This window comes from Amborella trichopoda, chromosome 11 (genome assembly GCF_054954075.1).
Source record: "Amborella trichopoda isolate Santa Cruz 75 chromosome 11, AtrichopodaSantaCruz75HAP2 v2.0, whole genome shotgun sequence".
Taxonomy (NCBI): domain Eukaryota; kingdom Viridiplantae; phylum Streptophyta; class Magnoliopsida; order Amborellales; family Amborellaceae; genus Amborella; species Amborella trichopoda.
The window spans coordinates 35199479-35218728 of NC_142346.1; the positions used below are offsets into that span (position 1 = coordinate 35199479).

A 19250-nucleotide genomic window follows, 5' to 3' on the forward strand; every position below is an offset into this window, starting at 1 on the left:
ACCATGTTGTTTCTGTAACTGAACCTTTGGTACAGGTGTTGAGGTTAAGTGACTTTGATGATAAACCCGCAATAGGGTTTCTGTTCGATGTAATGAGACGTGCAAGGGAAGTTATATTTGAGAAAAACATATAGAATGAAGAGATATTGGAGATTGTTGATCGTAGGTGGAGAGACCAACTGTACTAAGATATCCATGCAACAGGTAATTTATAATTCACTATCGTAATTCATGACTCTTTCTCAACTCTGAGAAAAGTTATCGTAATTAATAATATAACAAACCATGTGCATGGTTCTTTCTTGATCCACAAAAATTGTACTCCAATGCCACTTTAGATGATGCAGATATCATAGCGGGGGTAAGAAACTGCATCTACAGGCTTAAACTTGATCTTGAAACTCAGATGCAGTGTATGCAACAGGTAAACCTTAATAAAAAAGTGTATATAATAAAATTTCAATTTACAATAATGAATTGCATTTCTATGTAGTAGTAATTTCTTATATATGCATCTTGTTATTTTTAGCTTATCATGTACATGGAAAAAAATGGGAAATTTGAATACAACATGCCAAAAAAGCAGCTGTAAAATTGCGCCTAGATTAGTTTTAAGTTAAAACTTGCATTAGTTTAGTACACTACTTTTTATGGTTTTTTTTAAATCAATTTATTTTCTGTTGTTAAGTATTTTTATGTTTGTCTGTGTCAGCACAATGGTGGATGATACATGGAATTCGAACAAAGCAATTGCAAAAGATTGCCATTAAAATTTTGAGTCAAACCTGTGTTTCAAGCTTCAATTGCACGTCTCTTCATTTCAGTGGATACACGCCTCGAGGCGGAATAAATTAAAGACATAGACGCTGCACAACTTGGTGTACGTTCATTATAATTTGAAATTGATAAATAAACATATAAGGAGGACCCTCACAGACTACACGCCGATCAACTTTGATTACATCTTCCAGAGGGACCTCGCCTATGAGTGGGTGTCACTAAGGACCCCACTACTAAACCAAGATTTTCTTAGTGGGGCAGTTGCCGATATGGATGATAATGTGAATGTTGCATAATCCAATGAAGGAGACATAACAATGGACATAGATGACGATTATACACAGGATGAATATGAGGCACAGGATGTTGAAACAGATGGGACAATGGAAAACAATTGGCAAGAACCAGTCATCCAGGAATATGAAGGGGCGCAACATGATGCGGTGCCTGATGAACGTGAAGATTTAATGAGATTGGCTCGAGGAGAAGTCCAGGCATTGAGGCATAGGAGTTACTCAATAAGGGAGAGACGAAGCCGTAGCCATCACCGTAATGATGACAATATTGAAGATGCTGAGGGCTATAACACAGAACAGGGTGGGGTAACATAGAACAGGGTGGAGGTAACACAGAACAGGGTGTGGGTAACACAAAATAGAGTGGGGGTAACACAGAAAAAGGTGGGGGAGAGCATGAAGGTTAGACGAGTCTAAGGGACTTTGGCCAAGGGGGTACCACAAGAAATATTCATGACTGGCGAGGGGGCACAATTGCAGTATTACAGACTCCACCAAACCTTACTCAGATTTTTCGCTCCGTAAATCTTGATAGTGAAATACAACAATATCATGATCCCCCTCGCCACTCTCATTACTACTAGCATTGTTAGTTGGACTTTGTAACTTCATTAATTGAATTAATGTCAAATTCTAAATTCTCTTGCTTATCTTCATAGTATTCAAATATTAATTTATATAAAAATTTGTTTCAATTTTTTTGTAAGATAAATGTATGTAATATAATAGTATACACTTAATCTAAGTTTTTCTATTTTTTTTAATTTTTTTTATAATTTTTTACCCATTTTTTTTAAAAAAACAGAACTACTGGACCGGTTAAAACGGTTAACCGCCCCCGGTTAGTCCGATTCAAACCGCTCCCAGCCCCAAAACCGGTTAACGGTTCTGGTTCGATTTTGCGAACATTGGCTCATATGATGAATCTTGAAAAGAAAAAAAAAAAAAAAAAAAAACTTAAAATGAATTTTAGTGGGGGCCGTATGTGTACATATGGGTCGGCCAATACATAGAAGCCCCATCCTTTTCTTGTACTCAAACCTATTCATTTGTTGCATTTGTTGCAGGTATATTATTTCTTCTATCCAGAAAAACAAGGAGCTTCTAACAGAGGTCGTGTGCTCTCCACTCTCCCTGACTGTAAATCCGATAGTATAGCAATCCACAGTTTAGGGTTTTTGTTCTCATTTCTTCACTTTTTCTGCGAAAACGATTTATTAAAGAGAAGAATGTGAGGATTGTGCAACACAACACACACACTCTCTCTCTACATTTTAGTGTTTTACTTTCTGTTTCCTGGAAAGGAAAATATTTCATTAGACAAGATAGATAAGAAGCTCATAATACATACCTGGAAATCGCCCTGTTTCTTTCTCTCTCTAGTCTTGTAGTTTCTCTCTCTTATTTTTTGATGATTATGTATATGCGAGCTTGTGAAATTGCTTGGTATGGTGTTAGAGTACGTGCTATTTCCATTTGTAGATAATTTTTGCCTGCTCTGAAGTACTTTTCTTTTTCTGAGGTTTTTGGTTTTCTCTAGTTTTCTTTACTTCCACTACTTAAAAATGCAGAGGATGGGTAGGAAAGAGATAGAATGGTTATTCATTATTTTCATTTCTTATATTTTTTGGTGTTTTTCGGTTCCTAGTTACGTTATTAGCATGCCTTCAGCTGATAGGAAGTGGGGAGGATGATGATTAAATGGTATGAGGATACTTACTTTGCACCCCAATTTCGAGATTTTATCTTCATATGGTTTATTCAATTATCCTCGTGTTAAGAAGAAACATTCTCACCTTTTTGGTGCCTTTCGGTATATATACAGAGATGACACCATGAGGAGGATGGTCATGAATAATTAACCAATTTTGGTTACATTTTTGGGTTTCCTTTACGGAATTTAGTTTTCTATGATGGGTCTTTTATCTAATGAGGAACCGTAAATGAAATGGGTGGAATGGGATACATAATCTATTGGTTCACAAAGTAGAATGGAGAAATTGTGTTGGTCATGAATAATTGACCGATTTTGGGTTTCCTTTCTGGAATTTAGTTTTCTATGATGGGTCTTTTGTCTAGTGAGGAACCATAAATGAAATGGGTGGAATGGGATACATACTCTTTTGGTTCATGAAGTAGAATGGAGAAATTATGTTTCCTCCTTGATGTTCATGAAGTACAGCAGATATATTGGTTTGCTGTTTTTTAAGTGTCCCTTTTTTGATGGAAACAACTTTTCTCTTGAGGTAATTTCGGAGTTATATATGTCTGTACGAGTTTATCTTGTAGCATTTGACTTGTATTTTTGGGGGAAATCCATCTTTTCTTGGGCTTTGTTGTTCTGTTATTTGGATTTATTTTTTTTGGTCCCTTTTTGAGAAATGAATGCTAAACATAAATTTGGTTTTCTTGATCTATTATTTGATTTTTAAACACATCATTTTAGTTGTTAATTAGTACTCAGAATATGGTGTTTACGTGCCATATTGTTTAAATAGTGGCATTATCTTGTATCATACATATATAATTTTTTTTCAGAAAAAGCAGTAACCATTTCCCATCCTTGTAATTTGTGCTGCAGAGTGCAGAACTGAATAGAAGTGGGTTATAACCCTTGGGAGCTCCACCGATGGACCTTTCTCTCCTTCTTCCCAAATCTTCCCCCACTTCATTTCTCTGTCCTTTCAACCCCCCAAAGCTCCAGAGACCAAAACCTGTCTCGCTTCGCGTCACAAGAAAACGCAGACTTAAAATTGCGGTGTTTCGTAATGATGTTGAAGGGTCAGAGAGTATGGGGAAAACCCCAATCAAAGCTGATATATTCGGAGGTGAGAAGGAGATTTCAGGGGTTCAAAAGCTAGTGGATAGCATGCCTTCATCAGTGAGATATGTGAGTTCAGTTGTTATAGTAGCCGGTGCATTGGCTTCGGGTTACGGGTTGGGGATGAAAGTTAAGGGTACTCGAGCTGCTGCTATAGGAGGTGCTGTTGCTCTAGGAGCAGCTGGTGGTGCTGTGGCTTATGCATTGAATTCTTGTGTTCCTGATGTCGCTGCCGCTAATTTGCATAACATGGTTGTGAGAAGTGGGGACCCAAGGTCTTTGGAGAAGGAAGCTGTTGATGAAATTGCTAATAGGCAAGTTTATTTATTTATTTATTTAATTTTTTTTTGGGTTTTGTATCTCATACTGATTTGAGACTCGTTATTTGTTTTCTTTGATGCCCTCAGTGTTCCTGCATTTTCTTTTATTGTTGTTAATGCGGGTAATTGGGATTCAAATTTTCAGATATGGAGTGAGCAGACAGAATGAGGCCTTTAATGCAGAGCTTTGTGATTTGTACAGCCGGTAATTCAAATTAATTTGATATTATTTATTCAGATGCTTATCTTAGTAGCAATCTACCCATGTCTTTGGCCCTGGAGTGCTTCATCATTAGTTTTCGGCCACTGAAGTCATGAATCCATTGTTTGATGTTTATTGGTTGGCAAAATGATACTCAATGACCCACTCGACCACAATAGCTTGAATTGTTCTTTCCAAGGGTACTGTTATGGACTTAGGATTGTATATGACCTGTTAGTGAACTGGTCATCTGTATGGTATGTTAGAGGGTCATTATCATATATGAGAGACATTTTGTGGTGATCAGACATAATAAATGCCCTCCATCCTTGATGATTTTTGTGCATTGTTATTTTTATGGAATCTGCATCTAACACAAACATCAATTTTTAAAAATATCAGGTATATGACATTTGGGCCTCCTATATCTTTTGACAATTGTGATGAAGATGATATTCTGAATTGGTATTTTAGTTCTTGTGGCCTCAATTAGTCCTTGTGAGAAGGAAAAGTTTTCTATGGTTTTAATGACTACTGCTTTCTGCCTTTTTATTAACCAGCCAGTTTGGGACTTTCTCCTAATTTGCACAATATGATTTGTGCATTTTTTGGCTATCTGAATGTTAAATGCGTGTACTTGGAGTAATTGGCAATCTGTAGCAAGTGTGGCTATTCCTCTCCAAGTTTCTGAGTTTTTATTTTGATTTTTACTTCCTTCTCTGTGCATGCAGGTTTGTCTCTTCCGTCCTTCCCCCTGGAGGTGAGAATCTGAGAGGTGATGAAGTGGATTCGATTATCCAGTTCAAAAATTCTCTTGGCATTGAGGACCCAGATGCAGCTTCTGTGCATATGGAGGTATGGTAGCTAGCCTTTGTTGTTTATTTATTTGTGGTGACTAGTCATTATTTAATTGACATGTGATTAAACATAGGTTATTGCATTGTTAATTGTTAATTATATCTAAGTATATGATAATCCTATTGACTATGGAAAGTCAGTATTCCCTGGGGCTATCTTTATCCACTAAAAGGATGAACAATGATGTAGAGTGGGACCTATCGTTGGGATCATGTGTTGTTATAATTGGTCCTCTGTTTTTTCTTCGCTATAAATTTTCTTCATGGATGGTGATGGCCCAATGGACAATGGGAAGATCGTAAGATATTTCTATCTACACTATAGATGTGTTTCCTTGGCCTGAACTATGGTGTGAATTATACATTCTGTACATGTATGCATGATTCTGCAGGCATGTTTTGTTGAAGATTATTTGTACTTACTAAATGTTTGCCTGTGTATGGGTAGATTGGAAGGCACATATTTAGGCAAAGGCTTGAAACTGGGGATCGTGATGCTGACATAGAACAGCGTCGAGTAGGTGTCTTTTCTCTTCTAATATATGGGTTCTACTATATTACAATATTCTCTTCTAGAAATAAAGACTAGACTATCTGGTGAATCTTGACCATTACTTGCGAATTTCCAGTGCAGGCATTTCAGAAGCTAGTTTATGTCTCAACACTTGTGTTTGGAGAAGCATCAACGTTTCTTCTGCCATGGAAGCGAGTTTTCAAAATCACTGATGCTCAGGTATTTGAGCAGTTCTGGCTGCAAGTCATTAATAAATATTTGCTTAAACAAATGAAGGTTATCGCTCTCACAATCACAGATAAACACTTGTGCCTGTGTTTGTATTCCTACAGGCACATGTATGAATGCATGCAACCATGCATTCATGCATGTCATTTTGTTGTGCAATGCATCTTCTCTAGTAAGCAAAACCTTCTTTACTTGAAGTTAAGTAGGTAAGGAATTGAAAAGTCACATTTTTTTGCTTACATGATTACAGTAAAATGATGGAGTGCTATTTGTTCTGGGCAAGTAATGTTCATTTCATGTATGTAATAGTTTAGAAGTATGTTTTCTGCAATGAGAGACACTACCTAGGGAGTTGAATTATAACAGTCATCTAAATTTATACAGTTTTGTCGCCTTTTGAATTGTTTGTGGTTGCCTTGATCTCCTTTGTAATTTGTTCATTAGGTTGAAGTGGCTATTCGGGACAACGCCCAAAGGCTGTATGCTTTGAAGCTGAATTCAGTTGGAAGAGGTAAGAAATTGATTTTGATTCTTAAGTTTTGCTATATTTCGTTTCTTAGGAGGCTGATGTGCCAATCTTTATTTAGTTGGTATGCTATATTTTTTTACTGTATTCAGTTTAATAGTTACTTGGAAGGTTAATTGTTTTAAAAAAAATAAATTGTGATGATAGATAGCATGGAAGATTCTGGACTTTCCATAGTCAATCTTACGTTGATATTGTAGGAAGGTGAACTAATCGTGGTTCACTTTTGCATCAAATAATCATGGTTCAATTTTGCATTTTCTGGCATTTGGGTTTTCCCTAGTGATGAGAAATCTTTATCAATTTGTGTGTTCCAGGAATTTCATATTTAATTATAAACACTAATTAAAAGGAAATTGGGAAATGGTAAAATTAGGTGGAAAGGTGGTTGTTTATATAGTTGTTTGGGGTCTCCCGACATAGGCGTCGATGCTGCTGAGGAATCTTGCTCTGATGTCTTGGAAAGGGATATTGATTTTAAATTTGGTATCTCGAACCAGACTGTTAGGGATCTCGATTCCAACCTCAAAGACCAAAGTAACGACGAAACTGATGATTTTCTTTATCTATAGCCGGCTAGCAATGCAACTATACTTTTGATACGATTGCATTGATTGTCTACTATAAATAAAGTTGTCCCTAGTTTAAGTGTACATATTGTCCTAGAAAATATGTGCTCCCTAGGGTTGGGAGCTAGACACCCGAAACATTGGGATTGGGATCCCAAAAGGTCAGGATCGAGATTCTAACATTTGGGGATTTTGATTCCTAACATATGCTTTATGGAAACGGTGCTCGTATCTTCTAGCTTTTCACTGTGGTCTAAAATATGTAAATAAGTGTTCTTTTCAGTCTAATAGAAGACTTCCCCATTATAAAAAGTCTATTAGATCATCAAATATAAACAGTCTTGCACATCGTATTCATGTGGTAAAGGCTTGCCAAACCTGTTAGAAAACACTTTTGATGATTTTTGTCCTACAAGCATGCAACGTGATCTATTTCCTGTTGTGAAAGTTGTGTTGTAGGGGAGACTATTCTAGATATTCTCAATCGCGATATGACATTTAACAGAATTTTGTTTGGGTCCACCTTCAGAAAGAAAATCTAGACAATGTTGAGGAGACCTTAGTATGGTTATATTTAGCTAATTTTCTAAAGGATATAAGGATCCTTGCCTGGCTTTTCTTATAATCATGTTGCAATGATTAGAAAGAAGCTTCTTGGGACTCCCGATTGCTCCGAGCTGAGTCCTTTTGAGTTGACTTGGGCAATTTTCATCAAGACTCATGATACAACAGCAGAGAAGCATTTACTCCAGTGGCTTTTGTGATAAAAAAAGGATACTGTTCAGGGTGACAAGGCAATTTGACTCATGTGAGTCTCAAGTCAAATCACCAAGTTCTGGAACTCTTGCTTTTTTTATATACCCTTTATTTGATGTTGCTTATCTCCTTAGTTATTAATAACTAAGTTTTATTCTACTGAATGCCTTGCATAGGTGTCGTATCTATATCCCATTAGAGGTGTTGTTGGTTGGTTTACCTTCCAATATTCTCGAGATTGTCATCAAAGTCGTGGATATTTTATTTATGGAGTCAGTTTCTTTATAATGTTAAATTGTTAATTATAAATTTGACTGGTGTGTCGTTCATCAAGGAATCAATTAGCTGGTACATATGAATAGTCAAGTATTTTTCTGTTTTCAGATGTTGATGCGATGCAACTTATTGATTTGAGAGAAGCACAACTCCAGTATCGCCTATCTGATGAGGTCGATTTACCTTGAAAATTACTTATAACCCTTAAAAATTGTATTTCTGTTCATTATTTTATTGAAACCACCAAGGGATTTATTTCTTTTTAAGGAGCCTTTCTGCTAATAAACTTTGTTGCAGGTTGCTGCTGATATGTTTCGGGAGCACGCGAGAAAGTTGGTTGAAGAAAATATTACAATTGCGCTTGATGTCTTGAAGTCTAGGTCAAGAACAAAGTAAGGCAACGAAAAAGCTTTCTTCTTTAGTGCTTGTACTTTTGATTCTATCCTTGCATTTGCCATTGTTTAATATGAAGAAAAAGAAGGTGCCTCTTTCATTTATTTGTTCTCCACTGTTTTTTTTATGCTTTATTTGTTCTCCACTATTTTGCGCCGTAATCTTATCAATTGATCGAGTTTTTATTTGCATATCTAAGGGAATGATATTTTTTATTATGTGATTCATTTTTTAGAAATTTATTTAACTCAACATTATCATTGTTGCATTAGAAGCTATATTCTGTTATCTTAGGTCTTCTTTTGTGCTTGTTTCTGGCCATTTTCTTTCCTATCTCAGAAAAATATGAGTTATTCAAAGAAATTGTGAATTTTGTAGTCATATAGGTTCATAACCTTCACCAGAAAGGTTACTGAGAAGAAATGCAACTGGAAATGTAGATTTACATATGTCTGGAGGTTTAGTCTGAACCATGCACCAGATTTAGGCAAGTAATGCCATGCAAAACTGTAATCTAACCTCTTATTATTGGAAGAAATCAGTTCCCACTCCACTGTTAATTGTAATATCTACGAAGCATAGTTGTTGGGATTGGGAGCGAGAAGGGTACCGGGATTGGGATTGGGATTGGGAGCGAGGGATCATAAAATGCTAGAAGATCCCTATGGTCGGGCATGTATACGTACAATGCGCATGTTAAGGATCGAGATTCCTAATTGTTAGGGATCGAGATTCCAACCTTTTGGGGATCTCGTACTAACCTAATGTGTATAATAATCTAGAATTAAGTATACTTTTTAACATAGAGATCTTATGATTGATAGCAAGCAAGCAATGGTTGTGTTTCTAGTTGGCTATAAACAATGAAAATTATCGTATTAGTTGTTGTCTTGGTATGTTAAGGTCGGGATTGGAATCCCTAACAGCAGGAATCGGGATTCCTATGAGTGGGGTTCAAGATCCTCTTTTCATACTTCACAATGGCAGGCCTTATTTTTCATGTTCTAGTCTTCTGCCCTAAAATGACCTCACATTTTCTGGAAATTTGTTACGATATTTATTGATTGTGACCGTGTGACTGTTGGTTTCCCTGTTTTCTATTCTATCAGATACTGCTGTTGGCATTACATTAAAGGCTTTGATAACCTGGAAAAATAGATGTTGGGTTTTCGAATGCTCTTTTGGTGGTTTGAGAGTCATGTTTTGGGGGGTGTAAGTTGGGATGCTTACATCAGTATCCATGTCTTGGATTTTGGAGAATGACTCTCTATGTTCCCAACTTGTATCCATTTTTGTATCTGTATGTGTCTCGCGATTGGCATACTAACTCAGAAAGCATTTTTTTTCTTTTCCTTCTTTCTCCTGATAGGTTGGATGGTTAGTTTTCTGTGTTAGGAAACCCTAGTTTTAATTAATAGTAGCTAGTTAGTTTCCCATTTTAATAAGATTTGAATATTTCAATTAAGATTTAGGAGTTATCCAATTTGAGTTGGTTTCCTAATTTGAATAGGTTTGTTATTTTGACTTTGATTTAAATTGCCCAATCCTTCTGCAAACACGCACATGTTTAAGAAAATGGTTCTCTCTCTCTCTCTACCATTTCATTATTCAATCTCAATAAATATACATTAAGCACTTTCACACGTACAATTTAAATCAAAGTCAAAATAACAAACCTATTCAAATTAGGAAACTACTTCAAATTGAATAACTCCTAATCTTAATTGAAATCTCTATCACATCTTCTTCAAATGGGAAACTAACTACTCCTAATTAAAACTATGGGTTTCTTAACATTCCACCCGCTTCAAATCAACCTTGTCCTCAAGGCTGGAAATCTACCCTACTAGATGATCTCCCCCCTAGCCAGCATCACTGTCCAGCGTAAATATTTGCTAGGACTTACACCTGTGGTCCGGCATAAACCTTTCATCACAATTATATTTGAGACTCCTATCTCATCACAACTGTAATGGAGACCCCTATATCGATGCTCCTCCATCTCGGCCCAAGTCAGTTTCTTACTTGTAGGGGTTCCCACCCTAGAGTCTTTGGCAAGGGTACGGTAACCTCCTCGTTGATTTGGTCTCTTTCTATGAGGCTAGGGCATTGTAGTTTTTCTTCTTGCATATGCGTGAGGCCGATGTGGCCGTCATAATTGTGAGCCGGAATATCTGTACCTCGATCCCAATTTCTTCCTTTAGGCCCCCAAAAAAGCAGCCTATCAATGCCTTTTCTGTCCACCCGTCTACTCGATTTGCTAGCTGCTCAAAATTACTTTGATATTCCCAAAATGTTCCCATTTGTCTTAATTTGGAGAGGGCTGCATCAAAATCTTTGTATTCAGTGGGCGTGAAACCGACGCAAAGAGCTTTAACTAGATCTGCCCATGTTTGTGTTGTCTTTGTTTTTTCAACCACTGATACCACTGTATTGCATCTCTTTCCATGTGGAAGGATGCTAAGAGAATCTTTTGTTCCTCTGGTGTATTTTGGAGTTTGAAGAATTGCTCCGCGTGATAGATCCACCCGGTTGTATCATCACCGCTAAATTTTGGAAAATCTTGGCAGGTTTATTGGGGCTTGGATCAGGGTTCTACCCTTTCCGGTGTGAGGTATTCCTCCATGTTATGCCTTTATCTCGGTCCTCTCGCTATGACTGAACGGCTGATTGATCTGCAACATCTTTTAGCATTGAAGATGCTAGCCGCTCCAGGGTCTCACGTATCTTGGACAACAACACCAAATGTTGCTACACTACTTCCTCAAGACTTTTTTTTTTTCTTCCATCCCATGTACGTACTGAAGCTTTTGAGGCATACTAGGACCTCTCTCTGATACCAAATGATACAGTCCAAGATCGTACACAGTCTTAGACCGTGCTACCTCCTTGTGCAAACACGCACAGGTTTAAGAAAATGGTTTTCTGTCTTGAACATTTCATTATTTAATCTCAATATATATACATCAATGTGCTTTCAACAAAATAAAAAAAAAATAAAAATAAAAATATATATATATATATATATATATATATGGAAGATACTACAAAACACCTATAGGCGAAAATGAACAGTGATTTCGCCTACTCTCTTCACCGTCCAAAGTTCATCGCACCACCACGATTGTTCGGTAGTGTTTCATTTTTCATTTTTTTCTACAAATCGGAATGATCTGAAATTCGGAGCGTGTGTTCATCAAAAATAGGCGAATCTATGAAAAATATCAAAAAAATATTTTACATGAAATAAATTAACCAAAATACCCACAAAAAGTTTTAGGGGTATTTTGATCAATTTTTTTCACGAATTTTTTGTTTTATATTTTTATTAAGTGTGCCTCACTAAGGTGTATACTTTAAATTTCAGATCATTCTGATTTGGAGAAAAAAATACAAAATGAAAATCTATCAGACAATCGTGACCGTGCGATGAACTTTGGACAGTGACGAGAGTAGGTGAAATCGTTGTTCATTTTCTCCTATAGGCGTTGGGAAGACTTTTCCTATATATATATATATATATATATACGTATACAAGGTTATGTTAGGGTGCTCACACTATGGAGTAATTTATCATTGTACACAACAATTTTGGACACTTCTATACCCTTATTTTGTATCTGGAGCTTTTTTTTAATAAGGGAATTTTGGTCATTAACAGGGTATGACGTCATCCAGATGGGGTGTGATATATATATATATCTATATAGAATAAAAATTCCAAAATTTAAAATAATTATAGTTGAAAAATCTTTTTAGACTTTTCAAACCACGAAAGGAGAGACAATTGAGTCTATTCATCCCCTTGAGACTAGCTTACAACTTAAGGGAGAAAGGTTCGGGGAGAAAATTGAAGTTAAAGCCTCACCCTTTAAAATAAGACCTAAAGAAGCTGACCATAATATGGCCAAGCTTGAAGGAATACCACATATCATTGAAAAATACTTAAGTATATGTGTGATTCCACTTGGAGTTCAAGCAGTTAAGATTTGCAGTTAAAGTCTTGTTGTTGCATATTCTCGTCGAGCCTCTGTATCTGGGAACTGTAAGTTTTATAGTTATTCAGTTGTGCTTATATATCTAAAGCTTGTTCATGTTGTATTTGTTTATAGTTTAAGTTTATGATTCTCATATGTTTCTGCTTAGTTATGGTATCAGAGCCATTGCCCTGAGCAGATCAAGCATGACACTAGTGGGAACTCTCGCTTGTGACCTTTGGGTGTGGTTGGCCGAAGCAAGACTCTCCGCCCACTAGTGTAGGGTTACCTGTGTGCTGGGACCCTGTTGGTTTTGATAGGTACCTTTGTTGGCTGCCTGAGCCGGGTTCGGGGTTACTGCCGTCCAGATCGGGAATGAAATGGTATCAGAGCCTCGTTACTCTACAGTGGTTTAACTCTACTATCAATAGAAGATTGAACTTTTAGGTAAGAGTCTGAGAAATCGGCAAAATTAGTTCAAAGTTGCTGTGACCCAAAAATCACTAAGGCCAGGAAGAGCCAAGAAAATGTAGGGACTGTTTCCAGTTGACTCGAACTAAAATGACAAATTTCATCAGATCATTATCTAATTGATCAACGATTACTAATAATACACTTTGTGTTAATAATAGAGAAGAAGTTATAATAGATAATATAGAAAAACAAATCCAAAATTGGAATATACCAAAAGTACCTATAACATATGTTTATAAGAAGGGGACTTTTGATTTCAAAAGTAGTTTTTCCATAAAAACAATTGAGAAAAGTTTTTATGTTATGGAAACTCAAGACAAATTTCAATTAATTTCAGAAAGAATGATCGAAGATCATAAAAAGAAAGATTATAAATATTTGCATATTGGATTAGTTCAAATAGCTGTCAAACCATTGACAAGAACGAGATTAAATAATTCTGTTCTACTCTGTTTAAGAGATAGCCGACACAAAAGATTCACTGATTCTTTATTAGGAATAGTCAAATCTAGTCTCTGTAATGGCCCAATATACTTTAATTGTTTTCCAAATTTCTTTGTAGCCTTAAACGATCCAAATAAATTAAAAGTCCTAACTTTAAACCTAAAAACTCAAGGTTTTGATATGGACCCTGGTTCTCAAAACTTAGCATTTGTTTATAGGATCTGTTATAAAGTAATGAATATTTTATGCCCAAATGCCAGACAAATGGACTTAAAAGGACAAAAGGATATTACAAGTCGGAGGTAAACAACTCAGCTCTTTCAGGCTCAAACTCCCTATGACAAATGGGAGAGGGTTTCTTCTTCTTATAGCCAGAGGAATTAGGCGGATTTGAAATATCTTTGAAATTCGCACCGACAATCTTTTACAAGATGCTTATCTGCTTTAGTCAGCTTTTTGTAGTGGCTACAGTAAAAAGTAGATTCTGTCGGTGGTGGCTATAGTAGAAAGTCGGTTCTGTCGGTGAAGGGACACATGTCCTAGATATAGGTGGAGTCGTCCAAGTCCCTCGGTGAATTTTCTTTACTTTGAAGAAAATTCAATGCCTGCACAGTCATCGCCGTTCATTGGACTGTAGTCTTCTTGTTCATCACTCTGAGTAGAGGTAGACATTTTTTCATTGTCTTCTATAGCATTAAAGAGCTTTCTTTTAAGCTCTTCTTTAGATAGTTTAGGGTTTTGTTGCTGTAATATTGCAACATATTCTGCTATTTCCATTTTTTCTTTTTGAGATGAAATTGAAGGTATAAGTTTCATTTTTATTTTGTCTGGACTGAGGGATTCATTTTTATAACTGTCCCACCATTTGATGTATATTTGTCTCTTTAATTCGGGAATATAATCCCACCTATCCATATGATCTTCTAAAATTTGATAATCCCATTTTAAAATCCACGGGACCTGATATAAGGTCATAAAATATATATGATAGTCTCTTTTAAGACTTTGACTATTGTAATCAGAGAATTTTCTCTATGAAATTTGTAGATTCGTAAGTTGAATTTGGCTTGATGATCCCCATATAGAGAACCAATTTTTAAACCAATTGGGAAACTCATTTGGCTCAGTTAATTTAAATTGAACATGCCAGCTTTGGGAAACTCATTTGGCTCAGTTAATTTAAATTGAACATGCCAGCTATGTGAATTTTTTGTATTCTGGTATGCAAAAACTTCATCCCAAGCTTTTATATATTCGAAGTAGTGATAGGATTTGATTTTAAATCCTTTCGTATTGGTGATTGGTTTTAAAGGATTTAGTCCCCATTCTTGGTAAGAAATAACCTTTTTGATTTGGAATTAGGAGTATGTTATTTTTGTATCATTGTTTCGGTAATGGTGTACTATAAATACCGAATCTGTTTCCATAAGGATATTTTCATACCATTCCCTGCATCTTTCATTCATATTAGGATGCATATGTTGCCTTAAATATATGGCAGCTATTTAGTCGGGTTTTTTGACTGGTGGTCATTTTTTATAATCAACAAAGGAATATATGTTGTTTCTAAATTTGTGGTTTTAGTACTAGGAGTTTGAGTACTTATTGGTGTTTGAAGGGGAGTTATATCAATATCTTGTATTTGCGTTCTTATTAAAGCGTTTGATGTTGATGGTGATGCCAGGGTTTTCCCCGGGCTAGGGATTATTTCCATCGATCGCTTTTGTTGTTTCTTTCTGCCTTTCCTGTAAAAATTATCGTGTTAAAAAGTTAGGCAAATAATTAGTATTACCATTAATATGTTCTATAGTAAATTCAAAAGCAGAGAAAATACCTTGCCATCTTACAAAGATTTGTTTTGAAACATGATTTTTTACATCTTTTTGAAGAATATCCTTGGCTGCTTTATAGTCAGTTCGTATAAAGAATGATTGGTTAAGCAGATCACTCTGGAATTTTGTGATAGCATGGACAATAGCAAGTATCTCCTTTTTTACTGTTGAGTAATTTTGTTGGGCAGGGTTCCAAGTTTTAGAAGTAAACCGGACCAATTGCTCTTGATTATTGGTTTTCTGTTTTAATACAGCACCAAGTCCTTGTTCTGAGGCGTCTGTTTCTACTTTTTTAAACGCTGTAGGACTGGATAGGGCTAAACATGGTAATTCTTTAGCTTTTATTTTAATCTTTTTGACCACCTTAATATGTTCATTAGTCCATTCTGGAGGATGCTTTTTTAGTCTTTGAAATAAAGGTTTTGCATCCAGGGCCAGATCTTTATAGAAATCAGAAATATAATTTAAACATCCAAGGAATCTTTGTAATTCAGTTTTTCCTTTTATTACATCTGGAAATTTAGATGCGAGTTCTATTGCTTTATCAATGGGAATGATTTTTCCTTGAAAAATATTGTCCTAAAAATCTTATTTTTGTTTGGCATAGATTTATCTTTTTTGCTGAAACTACTAAGCCAGCATTCTTTATTGCTTTTATAAATGTACTTAAATGTTTCCAATGTTGATCAATAGATTTTGAGAAAACAAGTACATCATCAATATAAACAATCATAAATTTAGTATATGGATTAAAAATTTCATTCATGATATTTTGAAATTCTAATGGTGCATTTTTTAATCCAAAGGGCATGACATTCCATTCAAATTGTCCAAATGGGACATTAAAAGCAGTTTTGTATTTGTCCTTTTCAACAATTTGGATTTGCCAGTAACTTGATTTGAGATCAAATTTTGAGAAGATACAGGCGTTAGCCAGTCTATCCAGAAGGTCTCTTTTATTTGGGATCGGATATCTGATCCATCTAAGAACTTTGTTGAGTGGTTTATAATTTATAACTAACCTAGGAGTTCCTCTTTTCTATTTTTGAGGCCTTTTCAACATAAAAGGCTGAGCAACTCCAGGGTGATGAACTTTTTTTTATAAGCTTTTTGTCTAGTAATTCTTTTATTTCCTTTTTACAGATCTTAAGTAGCCTATTGTTCATTTGAATAGGCCTTGCTTTGGTAGGAATTTTTTCCTCTCGAAAACCCGGTTCATAAGGAAGTTCAACAATATGTTGTTTTCTATCGCAGAAAGCATTAGGGATATTGGGGCATATGTTCTTTTCAATAACTATTTTTAGAGATTTAATTTTATTTTGTATCTTGGGAAGTAGTAATTTTTCTTCTATATTTTTATATTTTATTTCTTCTTTTAGATGGTAAAGAAATTTTTCTTTAGAAGAAATCTTATCCCTGATATTATTAATCTCATGGACTCTAGGTTTGTCAATAAAGGTGAATTTAACCTTATGTCCTTCAATATTAGCTTCTATCCCTGTGTCATCAATTTTAATTTGATAGAACATGTTTAAAAAGGGGGTTCCTAGAATAACAGGTTGACTTAAACCTTTTACCATTATGAAGGGGAATTTGAAACAAGCACCATTATTGCATACTACAGCATCTGATAACTTGTAATTAATAAGCATTTTACTACCATCGACAGTATTTAGTACTTGGGTAGTTTTGCTCAAGTATTTTGTTGGTACTAACCCTTCATTTATGCAATTCAGGTAAGCTCCTGAGTCTATTAGGGCAGTAGTTTAAAAACTGTATTCCTTTTGTACTATAATTTTGATGTTAGTAAACCATTTTTGGGTTATTATTTTGTCGACCAGGTTTACAAACTTGCAATTTTGCACATTTTCTAACATATTCATATTAGATTTAGAGGTCTCAGATCCTTCCTTTGTTTTAGGAAGGGTATCCTCCACTTCGGGTGGTAAAGGAATATCATATTCAGTTACCAGATTATCGAATTCTAATTCTATGTTTTCATCTTCAATTTCTTCTTTAGGAGGTTTCTGGGTTAATTCTAGGATTTGAACCCTTGTTTTTAGAGTTATTAACTCGTTTCTTACCTCATTTATCTCATGTTTTAATTTAGAGATTGAGGGTTCTCTATCAACCTGGGTTTTGTTTTGCACTCTCCTAAGGATATCATGAAAACTATAATCTTCTTTTGTCGGAACAAGAGAAGATCTTGCCTTTTCAGATGAAGTTTTGGACATGTTGATATATTGAACTAAGGCTTCCCTTTTAGCCTCTGGTTCTGTTATTTTGTCGATAAGATCTATAATCAGATCTTCTTCTTTTGTAAGAGTGTTGATACTTAATCCATTCATATCAATGACTGCCTTGTAAAAATTACATTGGCAATTTTCTTCTTTTGGATTATTTTCATCATCAGAGTTTGAATCAGAACTACTAATGATGATATCTTCATCATCATTGATTTTTTCAATTAACATTTCATTTTTTGAATCAGAAGAATCAGAAGTTTATTCTTTTATTTGGAGTATCTCAAATAATTGGGTTTTAAGACTATTATCTATTTCTAAAGAGTTAATTTTTTTTAACTCAACATTTATTTTTGTAATGGCCTACTTTGCCACAATTATAACAAACATGAATTTTTCTTTTTCCTTTACTTTTAAAGGATGGTTTGTCTTGTAAAAATTTCCTGGAAAATTTTTCTCTTTTCTTTGAAGATTGTTTAAAGTTTTTCTTTCTGAAATTTTTATGCTTTTCTTTACGAAAGGGTTTTGAAAGGGGTGGGGTATTATAAGCAAACTGTTCACAGAAATCTCATAACTCCTTTCTCCTCGTTATTCTCTATTTTTCCAATTGCCTTCGAAGCTTTAAGTTTGTACATAATGCTAGACCTTCAGCACAGATTTCGGCTGATAGTTCTCCTAGGGCATACAGAGAATAAAAAATAATTCCACCATGCTTATTTTTAAGCCTTCTTTTCACCTTTTCTGCAAAAAGGTGTGGTAGTCCAGCTACAAACTTTTCTTTCCATTGGTTAGATTTACTATCTTCTCTTGATAGTAATCTTGAGAAAAATACATCTTTATACCATTTATAATGAGAGAGTGTAGGACATCTTAGATTTGATAACAAATCTTCAGATCTTGCTGTCAACAAAGTAGTGCTTCCTACAAAATGGAGGGTGATTGTATATATTAGTGTATTGATTGCATTTCCTTCTTTAATTATATTGTCTTGGCTAGTTTCATTCTTGACTAGCCATTGTTTTGAGGCATTCAATATTTGATTTTTTGATACTTCATCCATATGAAAATCCCACCAACCTCTTAACCATCCTGTAAATCCACATATTATGGCCTTGGCCATCTCATGGTCTTGATTTCCACTCGCCTTGCAGGCAGTGACATACCTAGTCATGTGTTTCATAAGATCTAAGATTTGATTTTCAGCCATGCCGTCTATATTCCAGTTTGCTATGGATTTCTCTGAATAGGAGACCGAGGTAGAAATTAGGTCTTCTTTTATTTGAAGATCTACGAGGATTGGTCTAGGATAGTACATTTTGGTTTGAGATACTGGTCTAATTTTTCTTCCATAATCAATTCTATTAACTTCTAAGCTTTCTGTTTTAAAAGCTTTCTCTATATCAGAAATTTCTTGGTCAGGTTCCTTTTGTAGGACTTGAACATCTCCTTCTTTGGCTTTAGAAGATTGACCTTTCTCCCTTTCATTGATTTTTAATTTTTCCAATCTTTTAACCAATTCATCGACTAATTCCCTATTGTCTTCTTTTTTCTTTATTCTTTGTAAGCTAAACTTTCCTATCTCAATAGTTGGAGGAGGTTTAAACAGAACAACCTCTTTTTGCTTACCAATTTTTTTATCTTCTGCAGTTGGTCTTAAATTATTGACTGCATTTTTTATTCTTGTAGCATGCTTTCCTATTATTTGGAGGAAAACATTTGTATAATTATTTTGTTCAATAATA

The 19250-nt window shown here is 35.1% G+C and overlaps 1 protein-coding gene across 7 annotated transcripts in view; it reads left to right on the plus strand.

Moving 5' to 3' along the window:
• The first annotated feature begins 2085 nt into the window (after positions 1-2085).
• TIC110 (translocon at the inner envelope membrane of chloroplasts 110) overlaps positions 2086-19250 on the plus strand; it is a 30073-nt gene continuing 12908 nt past the window's right edge. Inside the window, exons 1-9 of one of the 7 annotated variants that reach the window (XM_006846932.4) lie at positions 2086-2189; positions 3658-4211; positions 4363-4422; positions 5151-5274; positions 5725-5793; positions 5911-6009; positions 6463-6529; positions 8254-8318; positions 8443-8537. In XM_006846932.4, the coding sequence (XP_006846995.1) occupies positions 3706-4211; positions 4363-4422; positions 5151-5274; positions 5725-5793; positions 5911-6009; positions 6463-6529; positions 8254-8318; positions 8443-8537 (1085 nt within the window). In that variant the 5' untranslated portion in view covers positions 2086-2189; positions 3658-3705. Of the gene's footprint in view, positions 2308-3657; positions 4212-4362; positions 4423-5150; positions 5275-5724; positions 5794-5905; positions 6010-6462; positions 6530-8253; positions 8319-8442; positions 8538-19250 lie in introns of all 7 variants that reach the window. The other 6 variants (XR_016044121.1, XM_088851558.1, XM_088851559.1 and 3 more) reach the window with 6 other exon arrangements.